The sequence below is a fragment of the Meles meles genome, chromosome 2 (genome assembly GCF_922984935.1).
Source record: "Meles meles chromosome 2, mMelMel3.1 paternal haplotype, whole genome shotgun sequence".
Classification (NCBI taxonomy): domain Eukaryota; kingdom Metazoa; phylum Chordata; class Mammalia; order Carnivora; family Mustelidae; genus Meles; species Meles meles.
Window position 1 is genome coordinate 186,126,813 of NC_060067.1, and position 16,967 is coordinate 186,143,779.

Below are 16,967 nucleotides of genomic sequence, written 5' to 3' on the forward strand. Positions count from 1 at the left end.
TCCATCTCCAACACTGAATCCAACCTGCTCTTCTTATAGTGTTTTCTCACACGTCTTCCAGCCAGTGATCTCAGGTCCCATTCTCATTTTATAGGTTTGGTACAGTTGTTCAAGTTCCCAAATTTGACCTTTCCTGTTTACAATTCTTCCCCCATGTTCTATCAATGCATCTGTGCACTAAAGAAATAATATTTCTCTTAGCAAGCTCAGTGACTATCGTGCTTTCAGGGAACATTGACCCCAGATTCTGTCCTTATTGTCTGATTTGCTTTTTCAAGGTGTTTCTTGAGGCAATGAGTCTAGCCAACTCCTCAGTAGACAGCATTATCCATCTTTAATGGTGAAGAGCACAGATTCTCAGCCTAGTTGTCTTTGAATCCTATGTGCCACTTGTGTGACTTTGGGCAAGTTACTTAAACCTTTGTGCCTTGGTTTCCTCATTTGTAAAAAGGGAGATGATAACAGTATCTGCTCATATGACTGTTGTGGCTGAATGGGTTTCTGTATTTACCATGTCTGATACATAAGTGTGCCACATGTGAGAGCCATTGTTATGGCTACTATAGTCCCTTCTCTATGATGTGAGCACAGGGCTTTTTAAATGCCTGACTGGAAAGACAGTAAAAGGGATACAAGGAGGAAAGAATAGGTTTCTATTTCAAAATATTTCATTTTACCACTGGGGTAATTATCAAATCATCCAAATAGTCCCATACTTTTGTTTTTGACATTTAATGCCAGCAGCTTGAATTCTCTACAATTATGAATGTGTAATTCCCACTCCTGTGTGTGTAAATCACTTTGTCAGGGAAGAAGACTTTTCCCTTCAACTCTTCTATGTTCTTTGACTATTCTAATAATTAAGTTAACATAAAACAGAATAGCAGGAGAGAAACAAACTTTGCATGTATAAGAGCCCCAAAGACAGAGACCCGAAAGGCCGACAGGCAGTTGATAGCAGATAGTGGTTTCTTGCTTCAAAAGGAGAGGAAGAAAAGCCACTGAAAGATGAGTAGGGCAAAAGTTTGATAAAGAAATGTTTGCCATGCCATGCAGATATGTCTTTCTTTTCTTTCTTCTCCTTTTCTTTTCTTTTTTTTTTTTAAGATTTTATTTATTTATTTGAGAGAGAGAGAGAGCACAGGCACAACCCAGGCAAGTGGGGGAGGGGCAGAGGGAGAGGGAGAAGCAGACACCTCACTGAGCAGGGAGCATGACCTGAGACAAAGGCAGATGCTTAGCCGACTGAGCTGCCTAGGTGCCCCTAGTTATGTCTTTTTGACAAAAAGTTCTCTTTGGTATTAAGTCTCTCCTGGTACAGACCCTCTATTTAAATTCTTTTAAGCAGTTAAAGGGAAGGTAAACAACTCTTCTTGAGTCTTTGAGCCTTGATTGTCTTCAGCTCAATATAAGCCACACCTCAAAATGTCTTCCCCCTCAACTTTAACCTGTTTTTCTTTCCAGTTAATCATCAGGATTAGCTTTTTCTTCATAAACTTACAATTTCTGAGTGAGTGGCAGGAAAATGTTTAATGGGAAGGTCAAACACTGTCAATACTTGAGTGCAGAAAACAACAAACAACAGAAAGAAAACACAACTTCCGTATTTTACTGGAATCTGAGTTAATAAATAAGGATCACAGAACGAATAGCAAACAAAAGCTTCCATTACATCAGAACAAAAAAAGAAATGATAAACCTGGATTTCCAGTCTGAAACTATTACTCAACCAGTGGAGCTAACAAGTTGAGTGTTACACATTCAAAAATCCTCTAGAGTTTAAAACAAAAGGAACAACTCGTTCGGGGTGTAATTGATGCATACACATAAATTTTGTAATTTTGCATCTCAGGGAATTTTTGTTTTTCTTAAAGATTAACTAAACTGGCCATTTCATCTTGGCAATTATTAGCTTGCCACATTTTTTAGAACTAAAAATATTAGGCTTTTCTCCAAATTGTAGTTGAAATGACATTTTAACCCATATCTTTATAGGTACACCTTTATTATCATTAGTACTATAAAGCAAATCTTCAACTGAACTTTGGTTTTAATCTTCAAGTGAACATTACCAAGTTCAAGTACAAAAATTCTCCAGATAAGCACAAATATAAGAGTTTAAAAAAAATCAGAGATGTATTTTCATGAAGATACATTATTAGATCTTTCATAAAAATTCATACTAATAGGAGGGGGAAAAGGAAAATATCTGGTACTGTGTCATTGAATCTCTGTTTTTAGCTTTCCTTCCAGTTAAACTGATTTCCTCATTTGTTTGTTTCTGGATTAAAGCCAGAATCAACATTGTCCCTATTTCTAATCAAATAACAGAGAAGTAATTACAAATTCTGAATGCAGTTAGAGGATCCTGGGAGGCAGAGTGACAACACCTGGTCTGAGCTGTGTCTCTGACTCATTTTTTTCCCAGCAAGGTATTTAACATCTCTGTACTTTTGACATAATTGTAATAATGCTAATTGATTTCGTAGGTATGATATTAAGCATAACTCAGGAAACAATCATGGGCTCTTAGGAAAAGTCAGTTTAACTTGGGAGAAAACCACCTCTGTAACTTAGAAAGTAAACTTAGAATTATATCTCCTTTCTGCTCCTAGCACATTTTGAATGAATTGGATGAGAATTTGATGTAAATAATAGGATTTGCAGTTTTAATTTACAAGATAGAAAATAAAATGGAAAATGTTAAAATTTCCATTCCAGAAGTAAAATCTTCAGAAATGCTTTTCTTTTTTTCTATCTTTTGGGAATCAAACTTATTTAGTTTTTTAGGTTTTCACTGAGTGTAAATGCTTAAAATAAGTAACAAATATACTGTTATATTCCATTTTCAGAAAAATGATAAAAAATTTGGAAGAAAATGCCTAAAAGGAGTCTCTAAATCTGTGTTTATGGGTAAATTTTTAAGTAACTGTCTTATGTTAAGGGTATAGTCCATTTGTATATGCTAACTTACTAAACATGGTTCTTTCAATAGCTCTTTCTCTCTATTTTATCTTGTATCCTTTCATGATAGCTTGCTTAAAACACCATTTTAAAAATTTTTTATATTAGTATATATTTTTGTTTTGTAATTATTTTTAAAAGTTATATATTAGCTATACAACTTTCCAGTTTAAAACAATATTTTTGCCTTTACGTTTAATCCTCTATCAACAAAATTTAAAAAATTTTACTGAGGAGGAAATTGGATTTTAGAGACTTAGAATAATTTATATCAAATAACATAGTACTCAAAAAATAGCCATTTGAAAACTATTTTAGTTTTATAAAAATTGAAAGTTTTGAAACAGCCTAAAGCAAAAACATTATAAAAGAAATACAACCATATAGTGAGGAATTAAATAATCTGATACTGGGGCGCCTGGGTGGCTCAGTGGATTAAGCCTCTGCCTTTGGCTCAGGTCATGATCTCAGGGTCCTGGGATCAAGCCCCACATCGGGCTCTCTGCTTGGCTGGGGGCCTGCTTCCTCCTCTCTCTCTCTCTGCCTGCCTCTCTGCCTACTCGTGATCTCTGTCTGTCAAATGAATAAATAAAATCTTTTAAAAAATAAATAAATAATCTGATACCACTTTATCATGAACCAGATTTACAGAAATAACAAGATTTACTATGATGAATGACAGAGACCAGACTTTCAAAGCATTTGAAATACCTAATATCTAAACATTTCTTCAACATTGTAGAAGATGTTTAGAATTATGATTACAGTGGGTAGGGGCTTGCCTAGGGGTTTTAGACCATCATTTCAGCTCAGGTCATGATCTCAGGGTCCTGCGATGGAGGCCTGTGACAGGCTCTGCGCTCAGCATGGAGTCTGCTTAAGACTCTGTCTTTCGGGGCGCCTGGGTGGCTCAGTGGATTAAGCCACTGCCTTCGGCTCAGGTCATGATCTCAGGGTCCTGGGATCGAGCCCCACGTCGGGCTCTCTGCTCCACAGGGAGCCTGCTTCCTCCTCTCTCTCTGCCTGCCTCTCTGCCTAGTTGTGATTTCTCTCTGTTAAATAAATAAAGTAAAAAAAAAAAAAAAAAAAAAGACTCTGTCTTTCTCTCTCCAGCCACCCTGCCCTGCCTCACGCATGTGTGCACACTCTCTCCCCCAAATACATCATAAATCTATGTAAATAAATACATTAAAAATACATAAATAAATCTTTTAAAAAAGGAATTACAATTGGGCACTGAAGAATTTTCGATAACTTGAAATATTCTCAGGAATTGTTCTAAAGATGATCAAATTAATATAATGACTTTAAAATATATATTTATAATGACAGATTGAAAGGCCTTATTATTGAAGGAGCTGCCAGACTAGAGGTTTTGTCCTTTCTCTGGGAAAGATCAGATTTGGTGACTTTAATGGAGATGAAATGGAAATTTCAGGATACCAAGAGCCTGCCAAAACATTTTACTGGACCTTTATTTTCTACCAAGTCTCATGTGTAGCACTATGTATACGTGTTATATAATCTCCAGCATCTCCCAGAGCTCTTTCAACATACACTGTCTCTTATACAAGAGCCAAAAGCAGACACAGATAGAAGACCATAATTTGTTTTGAAGCTCTTTAAGTTTTTAAGCTAATTTATTCTTTTCTTTTTTTTCCCTTTTTAAAAAAATTTATTTTTTTTTCAGTGTTCCAATATTTATTTTTGTGCTCCATGCAATATGTGCCATCCTTAATACCCACTCCATGCAATATGTGCCATCCTTAATACCCACTACCAGGCCATCCCAACCCCCTGCCCCCTTCCCCTCCAAAACCCTCAGTTTGTTTCTCAGAGTCCACAGTCTGTCATGGCTTGTCTCCCCCTCTGATTTCCCCCAGTTCACTTCTCCTCTCCTTCACCCAGTGTTCTCCGTATTATTCCTTATGCTCCACGAGTAAGTGAAATCATGTGATAATTGACTCTGCTTGACTTATTTCACATTTATTCATTTCTGAAATAAAGTACTTGACCCACAAATACAGAAGGGAACTTGATGAACCAAAGAAAATATATTAATTTCAACAGATAGCATAAACGTGAAGTCTGGAAGGCACAAAAATTTCATAACTTTGAATTATGGTCTCCTCAGTATTTTATCTGATAGCTGGTAGTGGAAAACAATGAAGATCTGATTACTATCACATAAGAAAAATGAGACGTTATTTTTACCACTGGAAAGAAAAAGAAAAAGTCCCCAACAATAATCCAGGAAAATATATTGGTTTCTTTTCAGTCAGAACAATTTGAATCAGAGTCACAAATAAATGGCATCACATCATACTGTTATACTCATCTCCCAGGTTAATGTGAATATACTTAGTGAAAGTTTATTTTCTTCCTTTAGCTAAATAATTTACCCTTTCTGGGGCGCCTGGGTGGCTCAGTGGTTTAAGCCTCTGCCTTCGGCTCAGGTCATGATCTCAGGGTCCTGGGATCGAGTCCCGCATCGGGCTATCTACTCGGCAGGGAGCCTGCTTCCCTCTCACTCTCTCTGAGATAAGCTGGCACACACCACAATGTCATATTTGCAAATCAATAAAAACCTTACAAAAGCCATAGTTTATTAAATATTCTCAGTCACTGCTGAAGGAGGGGAGATGACGGTGGGAATCTGATATAAACATCCAATAAATTCAGCAGACAAAAAGAATTTGGTCTCAGGCACCTGGGTGGCTCAGTTGGTTAAGCATCTCCCTTTGGCTCAGGTCATGATCCTACACTGGGTTCCCTGCTCAATGAGGAGTCTGCTTCTCCCTCTTCCTCTGCCGCTCCCCCTGCTTGTGCTCTCTCTGTTGCTCTCTTTTTCTCAAATAAATGAAAATCTTAAAAAAAAGAATTTGTTTCTAATAAACAACTGTAAAATTGTAATAGCAGATGCTGAGAAGTTCTAAAATTCTAACTTCAATTCATAAATTTTCTTCTCATCAACTCACCAAATATTTTGTCGAGTACCTAAACCAAGTTGAATTGTGCCCCAGAAAGTGATACATTCAATGCTAATTCCCATTACCTATGAATGTAACTTTATTTGGAAATAGGGTCTTTGTAGATGGAATCAAGTTAAGGTAAGGTCATACTGAATTAGGACAAATCCTAATCCAGTGGTCTGGTGTCCTAGTATGAAGAGAGAAATTTAGAGGGACACGCAGAGGGAAGATAGCCATGTGAACAGGCAAGCAGAGAGTAGAGTGTTGCTGCCACACACCAAGGGATGCCAACAATGGCTGGCAGCTACCAGATGCTAGGAGAGGCAAGGAAGCACTCTTTCATAGAAGCTTTCAGAGGGAGCATGGCCACAGTGACTCCTGAATTTCACACTCCTATCCCCCAGAAATGTGACAGAATCAACTTCTGTTGCTTTAAGCCACCTACTGTGTGGTAATTTGTTACAGCAGCCCTACAACACTGATACAGTACCTAACTACCTACCAAGCAGTGGGATACAGCAGAAACAAAAAGAATCAAGTCCTTCATTTCATGACACTTATATAATACAAACATATATATAATATTTCATTATATTTGAATATATTTTTCAATTTCCTTAATGATGAGGTGTTCCTTTCTTTATGTATTAGGTTGAACTGTGAGAAATGGTGTACATTTGGATGTTTTTGACCTTCCAAAATGAAAATTTCATATACTTCAAAGTAATACACATAATACATCTCTAGGTATTTGATTACTCCAGGTACTTTGTATGAGGGGAAACATACAACATTTGTCCTTTTGTGTCTGGCTTGTTTCACCTGGAATAAGGTCTTCAAGGTTAACATTTCATTGTGTGTATAGATCTCATTCTGATCATCTATTCATCTGTGGATGGACATTTGGATTGTTGTCCACACACTTTTTGTCTGTCATGAATAATGCTGCTATAAGCATTGGTGTACAAATAACAGTTCATATCCCAATTTTCAATTATATCTGTTTTCTACATATGGAGTGTTATTTATTTTTCTTTTTACAATGAGAATTTTAAAAAAAAATATTTATTTATATAAGTAATCTCTGCACCTAATGTGGAGCTCAAACTCATGACCCTGAAGTCAGGTGTCATACACTCTTCTGAATGAGCCAGCAGGCAACCCTAAAATTAGAATTTTTAAATCATTATTTTTTAAATAAATAGTAGAAATTTATTTCTCACAGTTGTGGGGGTAGAAAGTCAAGATCAGGGTACCAGTATCACTGGGTTCTGGTGAGAACCTTCTCCCAGGTTGTACACAGCCATTTTCTTCACTTATCTTTTTAAAAAATTTTTAAATTTTGATGTACTATATGTTGGCTGAATGAACATAAGTAAATCATAATTTTATCACAATCTTATTTAGTACTGAAAAATATGTTAACTGAGAGAATTAGGAATAATATTAAAGTCTAAGGACAGTTGCCTCTCTATTTTGCAAAAAGGTAACTCAGAAGATGTAGCAGAAAACACTGCCCTTGAAGTATTTATGATTCAAGTATGGAAATATTACATATATTTTATAAACAACTAAGACAAGCTCAAGTCTTGCATTGAGAGCTTTTCCTTTTCGATGATCTTTAGAGAGCACCACTCACCATCTCAGCTTTTCTTAAGCTTTCCTTATTTCTTATTTATTTCTAATTTCTTATTTCTTACGCTTTCCTTATTTCCAATGAAATATTATACTATTAATATTCTAACATTTATATATATTTATTAATAATTTTATTAATAAATTTACCTCGTATAATACATAATATATTAATATATAGTGTTTTGTCTAATGGTATAATTATTTATTAACACTTATTAATAATAATTGATTGATTGACAATTGTTGAAATTTAATACGGACAACAGTAGATACATTGACAACTTATATTGTTTTCCCAAGTGATTTATGGAGTATAGTCATTGAAAGTAATTCGATTCTTCTTTTTTTTAAATACCATTTTTTTCTGTCTTTTATGCTGATGGGTGAAAGGAAGAAACATGTTTTAGGGACTGTGGTATTTTATAGGGCCTTAATTGCTTATAATTATATTTAAATGAACGAGAGTATACCACTGGCATAGCTAAATCTGTAAGAAAGTAAATCTTATTATAACAGTGTTTGACTTGTTCTGCCTAATTAGAAGGGTGGAAATGTCTCCATACCTAAATATATACAATGTATCTGAAGTAAATTGTTAAAATTGTAGTAAGATTTTATGCTTCTGTTGGCCTTTTTTTTTTTCCACACAGACTCTTGACAGATGGACCAATGGTAATGACAGATCCCTCCAAGAACTCCCAGGCAAAAGAAACATGAGACTACCCTGATAATGGGAATAAACACATGTTTGTTTATAACATCAGATGCCCTTGGTTAGGGTATTAATTTCTATCTAAATTTTGCTAAATTTGCAAATATCTCAATATCTGCAATGCAAAGTTGAGGACAGTACTGTATTGTAAATAAGGCTCTTTAGTGTAGTTGGTGTTGGCATCTGGAAGGAGATGATTTTGTCTTTCATGACAAACTTAAAAGCCATCTAGAAAAGTTTTAAAAATATAATTCCAAGATTATCTCATCAGTTGGAAAATATTAATTGATAGCAAACCTATTCATCTTCTCAGTTGCTCATACTTCTGTTCCTTGGCAATTCTCTTCTCACTTCTCTCCCCTCTAAAAGCTCTGGGGGGGGGGGGGGTGTCTTTTTTTTTTTTTTACATTGGAAGCCATTTTAATGCCATAATTAAACCTAATTTCCTGTATATTTTAATCTAAACTAATATTTTATTGAGAGAGAGAGAAAGAATGTGTGTGCACGCATGAGTGGGAGTGGGGTGGAGGGACAGAGAGAGAATCTTAAGAGATTCGACACCCACTACAGAGCTGACATGGGCTCAATATCACCACCCTGACACCATGACCTGGCCCAAAATCAAGAGTGGAGCCCTTAACTGACTGAGCCACCCAGGTGCCGCAATACAAACTAATATTTTAAATGTAATTCAATATATTTAATATAAGCTATATATAAAAGCTTTTAGTGTACATAGCACCAGACATTATGTTGGATTTTAAATCCTCATAAATGTTTGGATTTTTTTTTTCCTTTTTTTTTTTAAGGATTTTATTTATTTATTTGACAGAGAGAGATCACAAGTAGGCAGAGAGGCAGGCAGAGAGAGTGAGAGGGAAGCAGGCTCCCCGCCGAGCAGAGAGCCTGATGTGGGACTCGATCCCAGGACCCTGAGATCATGACCTGAGCCGAAGGCAGCGGCTTAAACCACTGAGCCACCCAGGCACCCAAATGTTTGGATTTTAAATGGTTACTAAGATCACAGAGTAAAATATCAGTTCTCCTAAACTAAGTTACTATAAATGATATTATATAAATGAATAAAAGGAATGACTCACTGAAAAAACTGGATCTCCAAATGCTTAGGAGAGCTTTTCTGCAATGAGTTATTGCATGTGTTCTTGTATTTTGTCTGACTTCTTTGCCCACTTAGCAGTGTGATTTATACAGCACTCCACTTCTTTCTGTACATTTTGGTTGTTTTGGTTACAATGTTGGATGGAAGGATTAAGTTATAACAGGTAAATTACACATCTTCATGGAAAATTGATTGCTATTGTTTCTCTCTCTCAAAAAAAGGAGAGAGGGAAAAATGAGTAGGGGTGGGGTAGTGGAGAGGATAGAGAGAGACAGAATTTTAAGCAGGCTCCTCACTCCGTGCAGACCTGGATGTAGGACTTGATATCATGACCCTGAGATCATGACCTGAGCCAAAATAAGGAGCTGGACGCTTCACCGACAGAACTCCCCGTGTTTCTCTTTAGACTGTGAGGTAAATGCAGATACAGAAAGAAACTTAATATATACCTCCCTTCAGAGGGAACTCCTTTGAAAGAAATAAGCAAAATTCAAGCCTCTGCCTCTCTGGTGTGCATGAATGAGGCTTGCCAACCCTTGGGCTTCTCTGGAGAATGATCAGGCAAGGACAAGGCACTTCTGTTGGAGAATCACCCAATGTTAGCCTCTGATGCTCTTTCCCGTGTGTCTATTCATTCCTCCAGAGAGGAATCCCATGCTCTCTGGCCTGGAAATTGGAGGGAGGAATAGAAAGTGGGCTGCCTGGCTGCCAGGACAGAAGTATCCTGGGGGGTGTGTGTGTGTGTAGGTCAGGGCTATTTCAACCTGTAGAACAAAGTACCCTCCCCTGACCTCCCTTGTGCCTGTGGTCATGCTACCCAGAGCCTCTCTGGTTCAATCTTAGTGGAAAGTAAGCCTTGTTGTCTGATGGAGTGAGAGAAACAGTATTCATGGGCTCCTCAAGGTTTTGGTGAGAATCTGCGTATCAACCTCTCACCTCCAACCCTGTCTTTGAACTAACTGATGTCTTTAGCCCTGAACCCGGCTGGGGAATCGCAGAGCAAGTTAGCCTGCTTCTTGTGATGGTCCCTTCTGCTGCTGCTTGTCCCCCAGTGTTAGCAGCCTTGCCAGCTCCCTCACATGCTTTTTAGGTCCACAGACCTGCTGACATTGCATGTCAGGAGTTTCCTCCGCTCCCATTCTCAATGACCTTGTCCGTTCATATCTTCTCCATTGTAAGAAAGAGAAAATAAATTCATGTATTCAATCCAACCAAAAGTCTCTACCCCCTTCCTAAGGCTTACTGTCAAAAATACACAACCCATTGTTTTCCCCTTGACCAGAATAAACATAGAGAAGGAAGGAGGAAGTATTGTCACTGCAAACAGACTAGTTTTATGGAAAGGAAAGGACATTTTCCCCTCTGAGAAATATTTTTCCTCCCTGGGGAAAATTTCCTGCAGAGGCAACAAAACTTTTATCTGATTCATTGTAACAAGTTACATGCTGAGGATACAATTAGCAAGATGGGGACTTTGCCTTCAAAAATCTTATACTCTTTTTTCTTTTTTAAGATTTATTTATTTATTTATTTATTTGACAGAGAGAGAGAGAGAGACAGTGCGAGAGGTGGACACAGGCAGGAGGAGTGGGAAAGTGAGAAGCAGGCTTCCTGCTGAGCTGGGAGCCCTATGGCCCACTGTATCCCAGGACTCTGGGATCATGACCTGAGCCAAGGGCAGACCCTTAACAACCGGGCCACCCAGGCGCCCCCAAAAATCTAATTCTAAGCAGTTAAAACATGCAAAAAACTGACCACATGATAATTCCATCGCCTGGCACAGGGCCTGGAACAGAGCAGGCATGCAAACAATGTTTATCGAGTGGATAACTGCTATTTTGGTCTTTAAATATAGTATGGGTCACAGTGGCGGAAGTAATTAATTTTGTCTTGAGGGGTGGTCTGGGAATGTTCGGTTTCTATATTTAATTACATATGGTTTCACGTAGACTTCATTTGTATTGTCCTTAATTGCCATTTTAATAGTTATTTTCATTCCTTGCTTGAAACATGGCCCACCGAGGACACCATGTTTATTCTTCCACAGCGTGTAGCGCAGGGCAGAGCGGAGAGCCGATAATCAGTGAAGGCTTGCGAATACTGCCATTCCCTCAGACTGCCCCTGCTACCGGGCAGCTGTCTACTCTCCTGCCAAATTCCCCTGATGTTCCTCTGGTGAAGTGCATGTCTCGGGAACAAATGAGTCACAGCCACGCTCAGGAGCAAGGCTGATGTTCACTGCAGAAGACACACGGGAAGGTCCCCATTCACCCATGCAGCCTGTTTGCCTGTGTGTTGCAGGCATATGTGGATCACAAGGCAGGTCCTGTGGAGTTCAGGTTAAGGGCATGGGCCGTCAAGCTGGAACGCCTTCAGCCTAATTGCTGGGTCTTCCATAACCTGGCTGTGTGATCTTAGGAAAGTGACTTAACCTCTCTGATCTTTTCATTTGTATGATGAGGTTAATAGTACATGCCTTAGAGAGTTATTTAAGAATTAAAGTAAATGTTTGTAAAATACACAGCACAGTTCTAGACTTAGAGTAAAAAAAAAAAGTCAGAAGTAAAAGTATACAGTTATATCTAGCAGACACTTTATTACTCTCTGTACTGAGAACTAACTACTTTGTTATAATAGACTTAAAGTCTTTTGTATATTAAGTCCATAAATCATTATTTCTCCAACTTTGCTAAACATTGGAATCAACAGTGTTTTTAAAATTCCATGCACCTGACTGTCACCTTTAGACGTTTGATTGAATTCCTGGGCATGGAGATTTTTTTAAAGCTCCCCAAGTGAATCTAGTGGGCAGTAACATTAGGAATCACCTTTATAATTACATAAAAATTGAGAAAGAGATACATGAAAAGACCTAGTGGTCATAGGTTCTATAGCATAAAAATAAGCTAACAAATAATTCATTTGATTCCAGTTCTTTTCTGGAAACCATAGGTATAAAATCTGTTTGAAGATTATACAAATATTTCTGCCCTTCTAGGCTCCTTAGCTTCTAAAATTTATGAAAAATCACTGGCAGCACACAGAACTTATTTTGAGGATGAACAAAATTTTTCATCAATACTCATGACTTCAAAGGTGATTTTATTTTATTTTATTTTTGAGAGAGAGAGAGAGCGTGCACATGAGGAGGGTGGGGGAGTGTTGAGGGGGGAGAGAGGATCCCAAGCATGTTCCACACTCAGCACAGAACCCAACGTGTGGCTTGATCTCATGACCCTGAGATTGTGACCTGAGCCAGAATCAAGAGTAGGACCCTTTAACCAACTGAGCCATACAGGTGCCCCTCAAGAGGGATTTTTTTAAAAAATCAGGAAGTGGTAAACTGAGGTTTCCTCTACACCTTTAAACAGAGCTTAAAGATTTATATCCCCTTGGTAGCTTGACTATCCATTAAAACATCAAGAAAAACATGCATATCACCTCCTCTAGTTGTCATTTTCCCCTCTTCTTCTTTTAAAAATAAAAGCAGTTTTCAATATACAAAATGAATTACTGTTCCTTAGGCACTTATCCTATGACAGAGCATCTAAAAGTATTTTGTCAAAATTGCCACAGTCCTGTCAGGTAGAAATGAAGATTTCCATTTATATGTCAGGAGCATTTTAGTTGGTTGCTTGAGGGCACACAGCGAGGAAGTGGCTCAGCCAAAACATGGAGCCAGGTCTTTGTGTTTAAAGAGCCTTTGCTTTATCTGCACAAGCACCCCATTACCACTGGACACTCAAAGAGAGGCAGGGTCCCTTCTCTGTTTATGCAATTGAAAAGGATCTATCCTACTTAAGATAACAGAGAGCATCATTCTGTATGAGGGAAGGGTGGAAAGTCCAGGAGAATTTCCTTGAAGACTCTCAGACTGGAGCTGGAGCCACATTCGATCTCATGGATCATATTGAGCCTGAACCCAACACTAGTCTTGTGAAAAATTCACAGTAAAGATGTTTATGAAATTTCTTTTGTTCTTGTAGCTGTTTCAGTGGGGAAAATGGTGAAGATGTTCAGTTTCATTCTTGTCACCACCATTCTGGTCATGGGCAGGGAAAGCTGGGTAAGTTCATTTATTTACATATTTATAAAACCTGCTTTGGGGGCGCCTGGGTGGCTCAGTGGGTTAAGGCCTCTGCCTTCAGCTCAGGTCATGATCCCAGGGTCCTGGGATCGAGCCCCACATCTCTGCAGAGCAGAGAGCCCGCTTCTTCCTCTCTCTCTCTCTCTGCCTGCCTCTCTGCCTAGTGTGATTTCTCTCTGTCAAATAAAAAATAAAAAATAAATAAAAAATAAATAAAAAAAACCTGCTTTGACCTGAATTTTCTTTTACTTTGCAGAGAACCTTTAGTAATTTGTCACTGAAAAAATTAACTGAGGGGAAAATATGAAGAAGGTTTGTGAAAGCACCTGCCACATCATAGGCACTTACCAAGTGATGTAATTTTTTTTTCAAAGTAAAAACTAGTATTCACAATAAATACATAAAATCTTTCTGAATTTATTGGGGCTATTTAGGTAGTTAAGTAATGTTAGAAACTTAATACTATCCATAATAATTATAATTGACCTGGGCTTTCCCAATATTGAGCTTTCCCATATTGAACACTGTTAATATAAACTTAACAAATTATTTGAAAGAAATTACAATGAACTCATGCCTTCCTCCATTCATAAATAAATAAAAGGGAGAAAATACACATTTAAATACCCAGAGAATGGATAAAGAAGATGTTGTCCATATATACTATGGAGTATTATGCCTCCATCAGAAAGGATGAATACCCAACTTTTGTATCAACATGGACGGGACTGGAAGAGATTATGCTGAGTGAAATAAGTCAAGCAGAGAGAGTCAATTATCATATGGTTTCACTTATTCATGGAGCATAAGGAATAACACAGAGGAAATGGGATGGAGAGGACAAGGGAGTTGGGGGAATTGGAGTGGGAGATGAATCATGAGAGACTGAGGACTCTGAGGAACTAAATGAGGGGTTTGGAGGGGAAGGGGGTGGGGGGCTGGGTAAGCCTTGTGATGGGTATTATGGAGGGCATGTATTACATAGACCACTGGGTGTGGTGCATAAACAATGAATTCTGGAACACTGAAAAGAAATTTAAAAAATAAATAAAAATTTTTAAAAATTAAAAAATAAAAAATGAATAAATACCCAAAGTTCTGGGAAAGAGAAAATTCCTAAATTTTAAATAAGCTCACTAAACCATGCATGCAGTCTCATAATGAGATGTCAAGTTAAAAATGGAAAAATGGCAAAAATTGGTGTTTTGTCCTTTTTTTCCCACTCTATGTCCAGTAACTCTAATAGCATCACATATTCAAGAGACTTTATTGAAGCTTCTAGTCTCTCTGCCTCTTCCAGAAGCCCCGTACCTGCAGCTCATCTTCCCAAGTAATTCCCCACTGTGGTTGCTTTCTTTTTGGAAAGTTCTCAGTCAGACGCCAGTTTAGAAGGGTGCTGATAAACTCTTTTGCATCCAGTATTCTTGGTTTTTTGCCCTTTTAGAGAAGATAAATGCTTAACTGGAAAACTCAGTCTCCTCCCACCCCTTTCTGAAGTAATTGAGGGAAAAACAAAAAAATAATTGGCTTCACTAGAATTTGCACAGGTGAGTGGGTGAGATACTCACAGATATGAGTCTAAACTAGCATCCCTTATAAAGGTAACAACACGTCATCAGATTATAAGTATTCCATTAATTAAAAATCAATAGCCAAAGGTCATTCAAATGCCTTGTTTATTCTAGGGATTGACACACTAACAATGTGCAACGATGCCATAAAAACTGTACTGTCAGGAAAGCATTTAGGTGGCATCACGAAGACAGACTGGGAGTAGGGTTCTTAAATTAGATTTGCATACTGACTCCTCCTTCCTGCTGGAAAATTCCTGAGCAAGTTGCCTCACTAGAGTTGAGCCAAGTGCTCCCTCCTGGAATCATTACGAAGTTCAAAAGAGATGAGTCTAAAGCTCTTAGTATAGTCACTCAGATTATTTCATATTAATATATAATTTTTTGGTTCAAGCAATTTACCATACAAATAGTATCAGAGCTTTCAAACCACTTTCTGGTTGGAATAATATTCTGAAATGGGAGTTGGGGACAAAGGTTCATTAATTTGTCCAACTTGTTAGGAGCATTTATTTCCCATGCACATTGCTTTGCAGGCCCTTGAGAACTGTCTCCAGGAGCAGGCACGGCTCAGAGCCCAGGTGCACATGCTTGAGACCCGGGTCAAGCAGCAACAAGTCAAGATCACACGGCTTTTGCATGAGAAGGAAATCCAGTTCCTTGATAAAGGAGAGGAGAATACTGTCATTGACCTTGGAGGCAGGAGGCAATACGCAGGTCAGAACCTGTTTTTCTTATGTGCTTCAGGAACTTATAGTATACATCCATGTGCAATGCGGTCCTCATTATTTGGTACTTTGGGTTTTGCTAAAGAGCTTTTCTTATTCCAATAACTAGCAACATGAAGCATGATTCTAAATTTAAATATCTTCCACCACATTTTATCCTTTCTCTCTATAATCTCTGCAGGGGATGTTTAATACCAATGCTAAATACCTCGGAATTTCTATAGTTTAATGAGAGATCAAAAACAATAGATTGTTTACATATCGGTGTGCAAATAACATGATATTTGTGAAATTTTACAGTTGAGTTTTGTTTTTACTTGTGCATCATTTCTTGTTATATTTATACAGTTTCCCTTCTGAAACCACTATGTGCTTTAGCAGAGTAAAGAAGTTAATAGAATAAAAGGGTGGGGAAAGAAAAAGTATTACAATTATTTAGGGAAATGCAAGAGTTGTGTTTACGTGTATATTTTATGGTTTGGTAATTTTTCCTTTTGACTGGGTCAGTGTTTCCACCCAGAAACTAGATGATCTTAGACTGTCAAGGCATTGCACATATCACTACATGTAGCATTATTCCTTACAGAAAATTACTCACTCGCCTTCCTCCAGGCCTCTTTTATAGTAAACAAACCATAGTTGTCAGAAATGATAATGCCAACTAGAGCACTTTGTTCCTATGTCTGCTCTAGCTTCTGTCATGATGTACTATAATTTCTTTGTCTATTCATCAGTCCTGATCAATTAACCCAGCACTTCGTAAGATCTGGGATGATGTTTCACCATTCTCTCTTCCCTCTTGCCTATTCGAGTACCTGGAATATAATAGAGCTTCACGTTTATGAATGAAAGCAAGGTGTAAGTACATCGAGATAGGAAGCCCAGATAAGCAAATACAAGTTGGAAAATAGATCTGACCATAACTGAAAAACTGTAGAGGCTGAAGAGATTCTGGGTTGATAGAATAAAGACATCTTTATTTTGTGTTTCTAAATATACTCATCAGTGTAGGATATAAGAATTGTGAGAATTTTAGAAACTATGCTGCAACAAAATGCTCCCTTTTTCTTTCTTTACCAAGAACCTAATCTCCTTCTGGTCAGACTTTCATCCAGCGGCTCCTGACACTCTGTTGTCCAGCCCTTTGATCTCCTACCCTTGATTCTTGGAGTCCA

At 37.8% G+C, this 16,967-nt stretch overlaps 1 protein-coding gene across 3 annotated transcripts in view; it reads left to right on the plus strand.

Annotated features, from left to right (window-relative positions):
* The first annotated feature begins 2,359 nt into the window (after positions 1 to 2,359).
* FGL1 (fibrinogen like 1) overlaps positions 2,360 to 16,967 on the plus strand; it is a 29,012-nt gene continuing 14,404 nt past the window's right edge. Inside the window, exons 1-3 of one of the 3 annotated variants that reach the window (XM_045986139.1) lie at positions 2,360 to 2,432; positions 13,393 to 13,472; positions 15,601 to 15,781. In XM_045986139.1, the coding sequence (XP_045842095.1) occupies positions 13,410 to 13,472; positions 15,601 to 15,781 (244 nt within the window). In that variant the 5' untranslated portion in view covers positions 2,360 to 2,432; positions 13,393 to 13,409. The other 2 variants (XM_045986128.1, XM_045986147.1) reach the window with 2 other exon arrangements.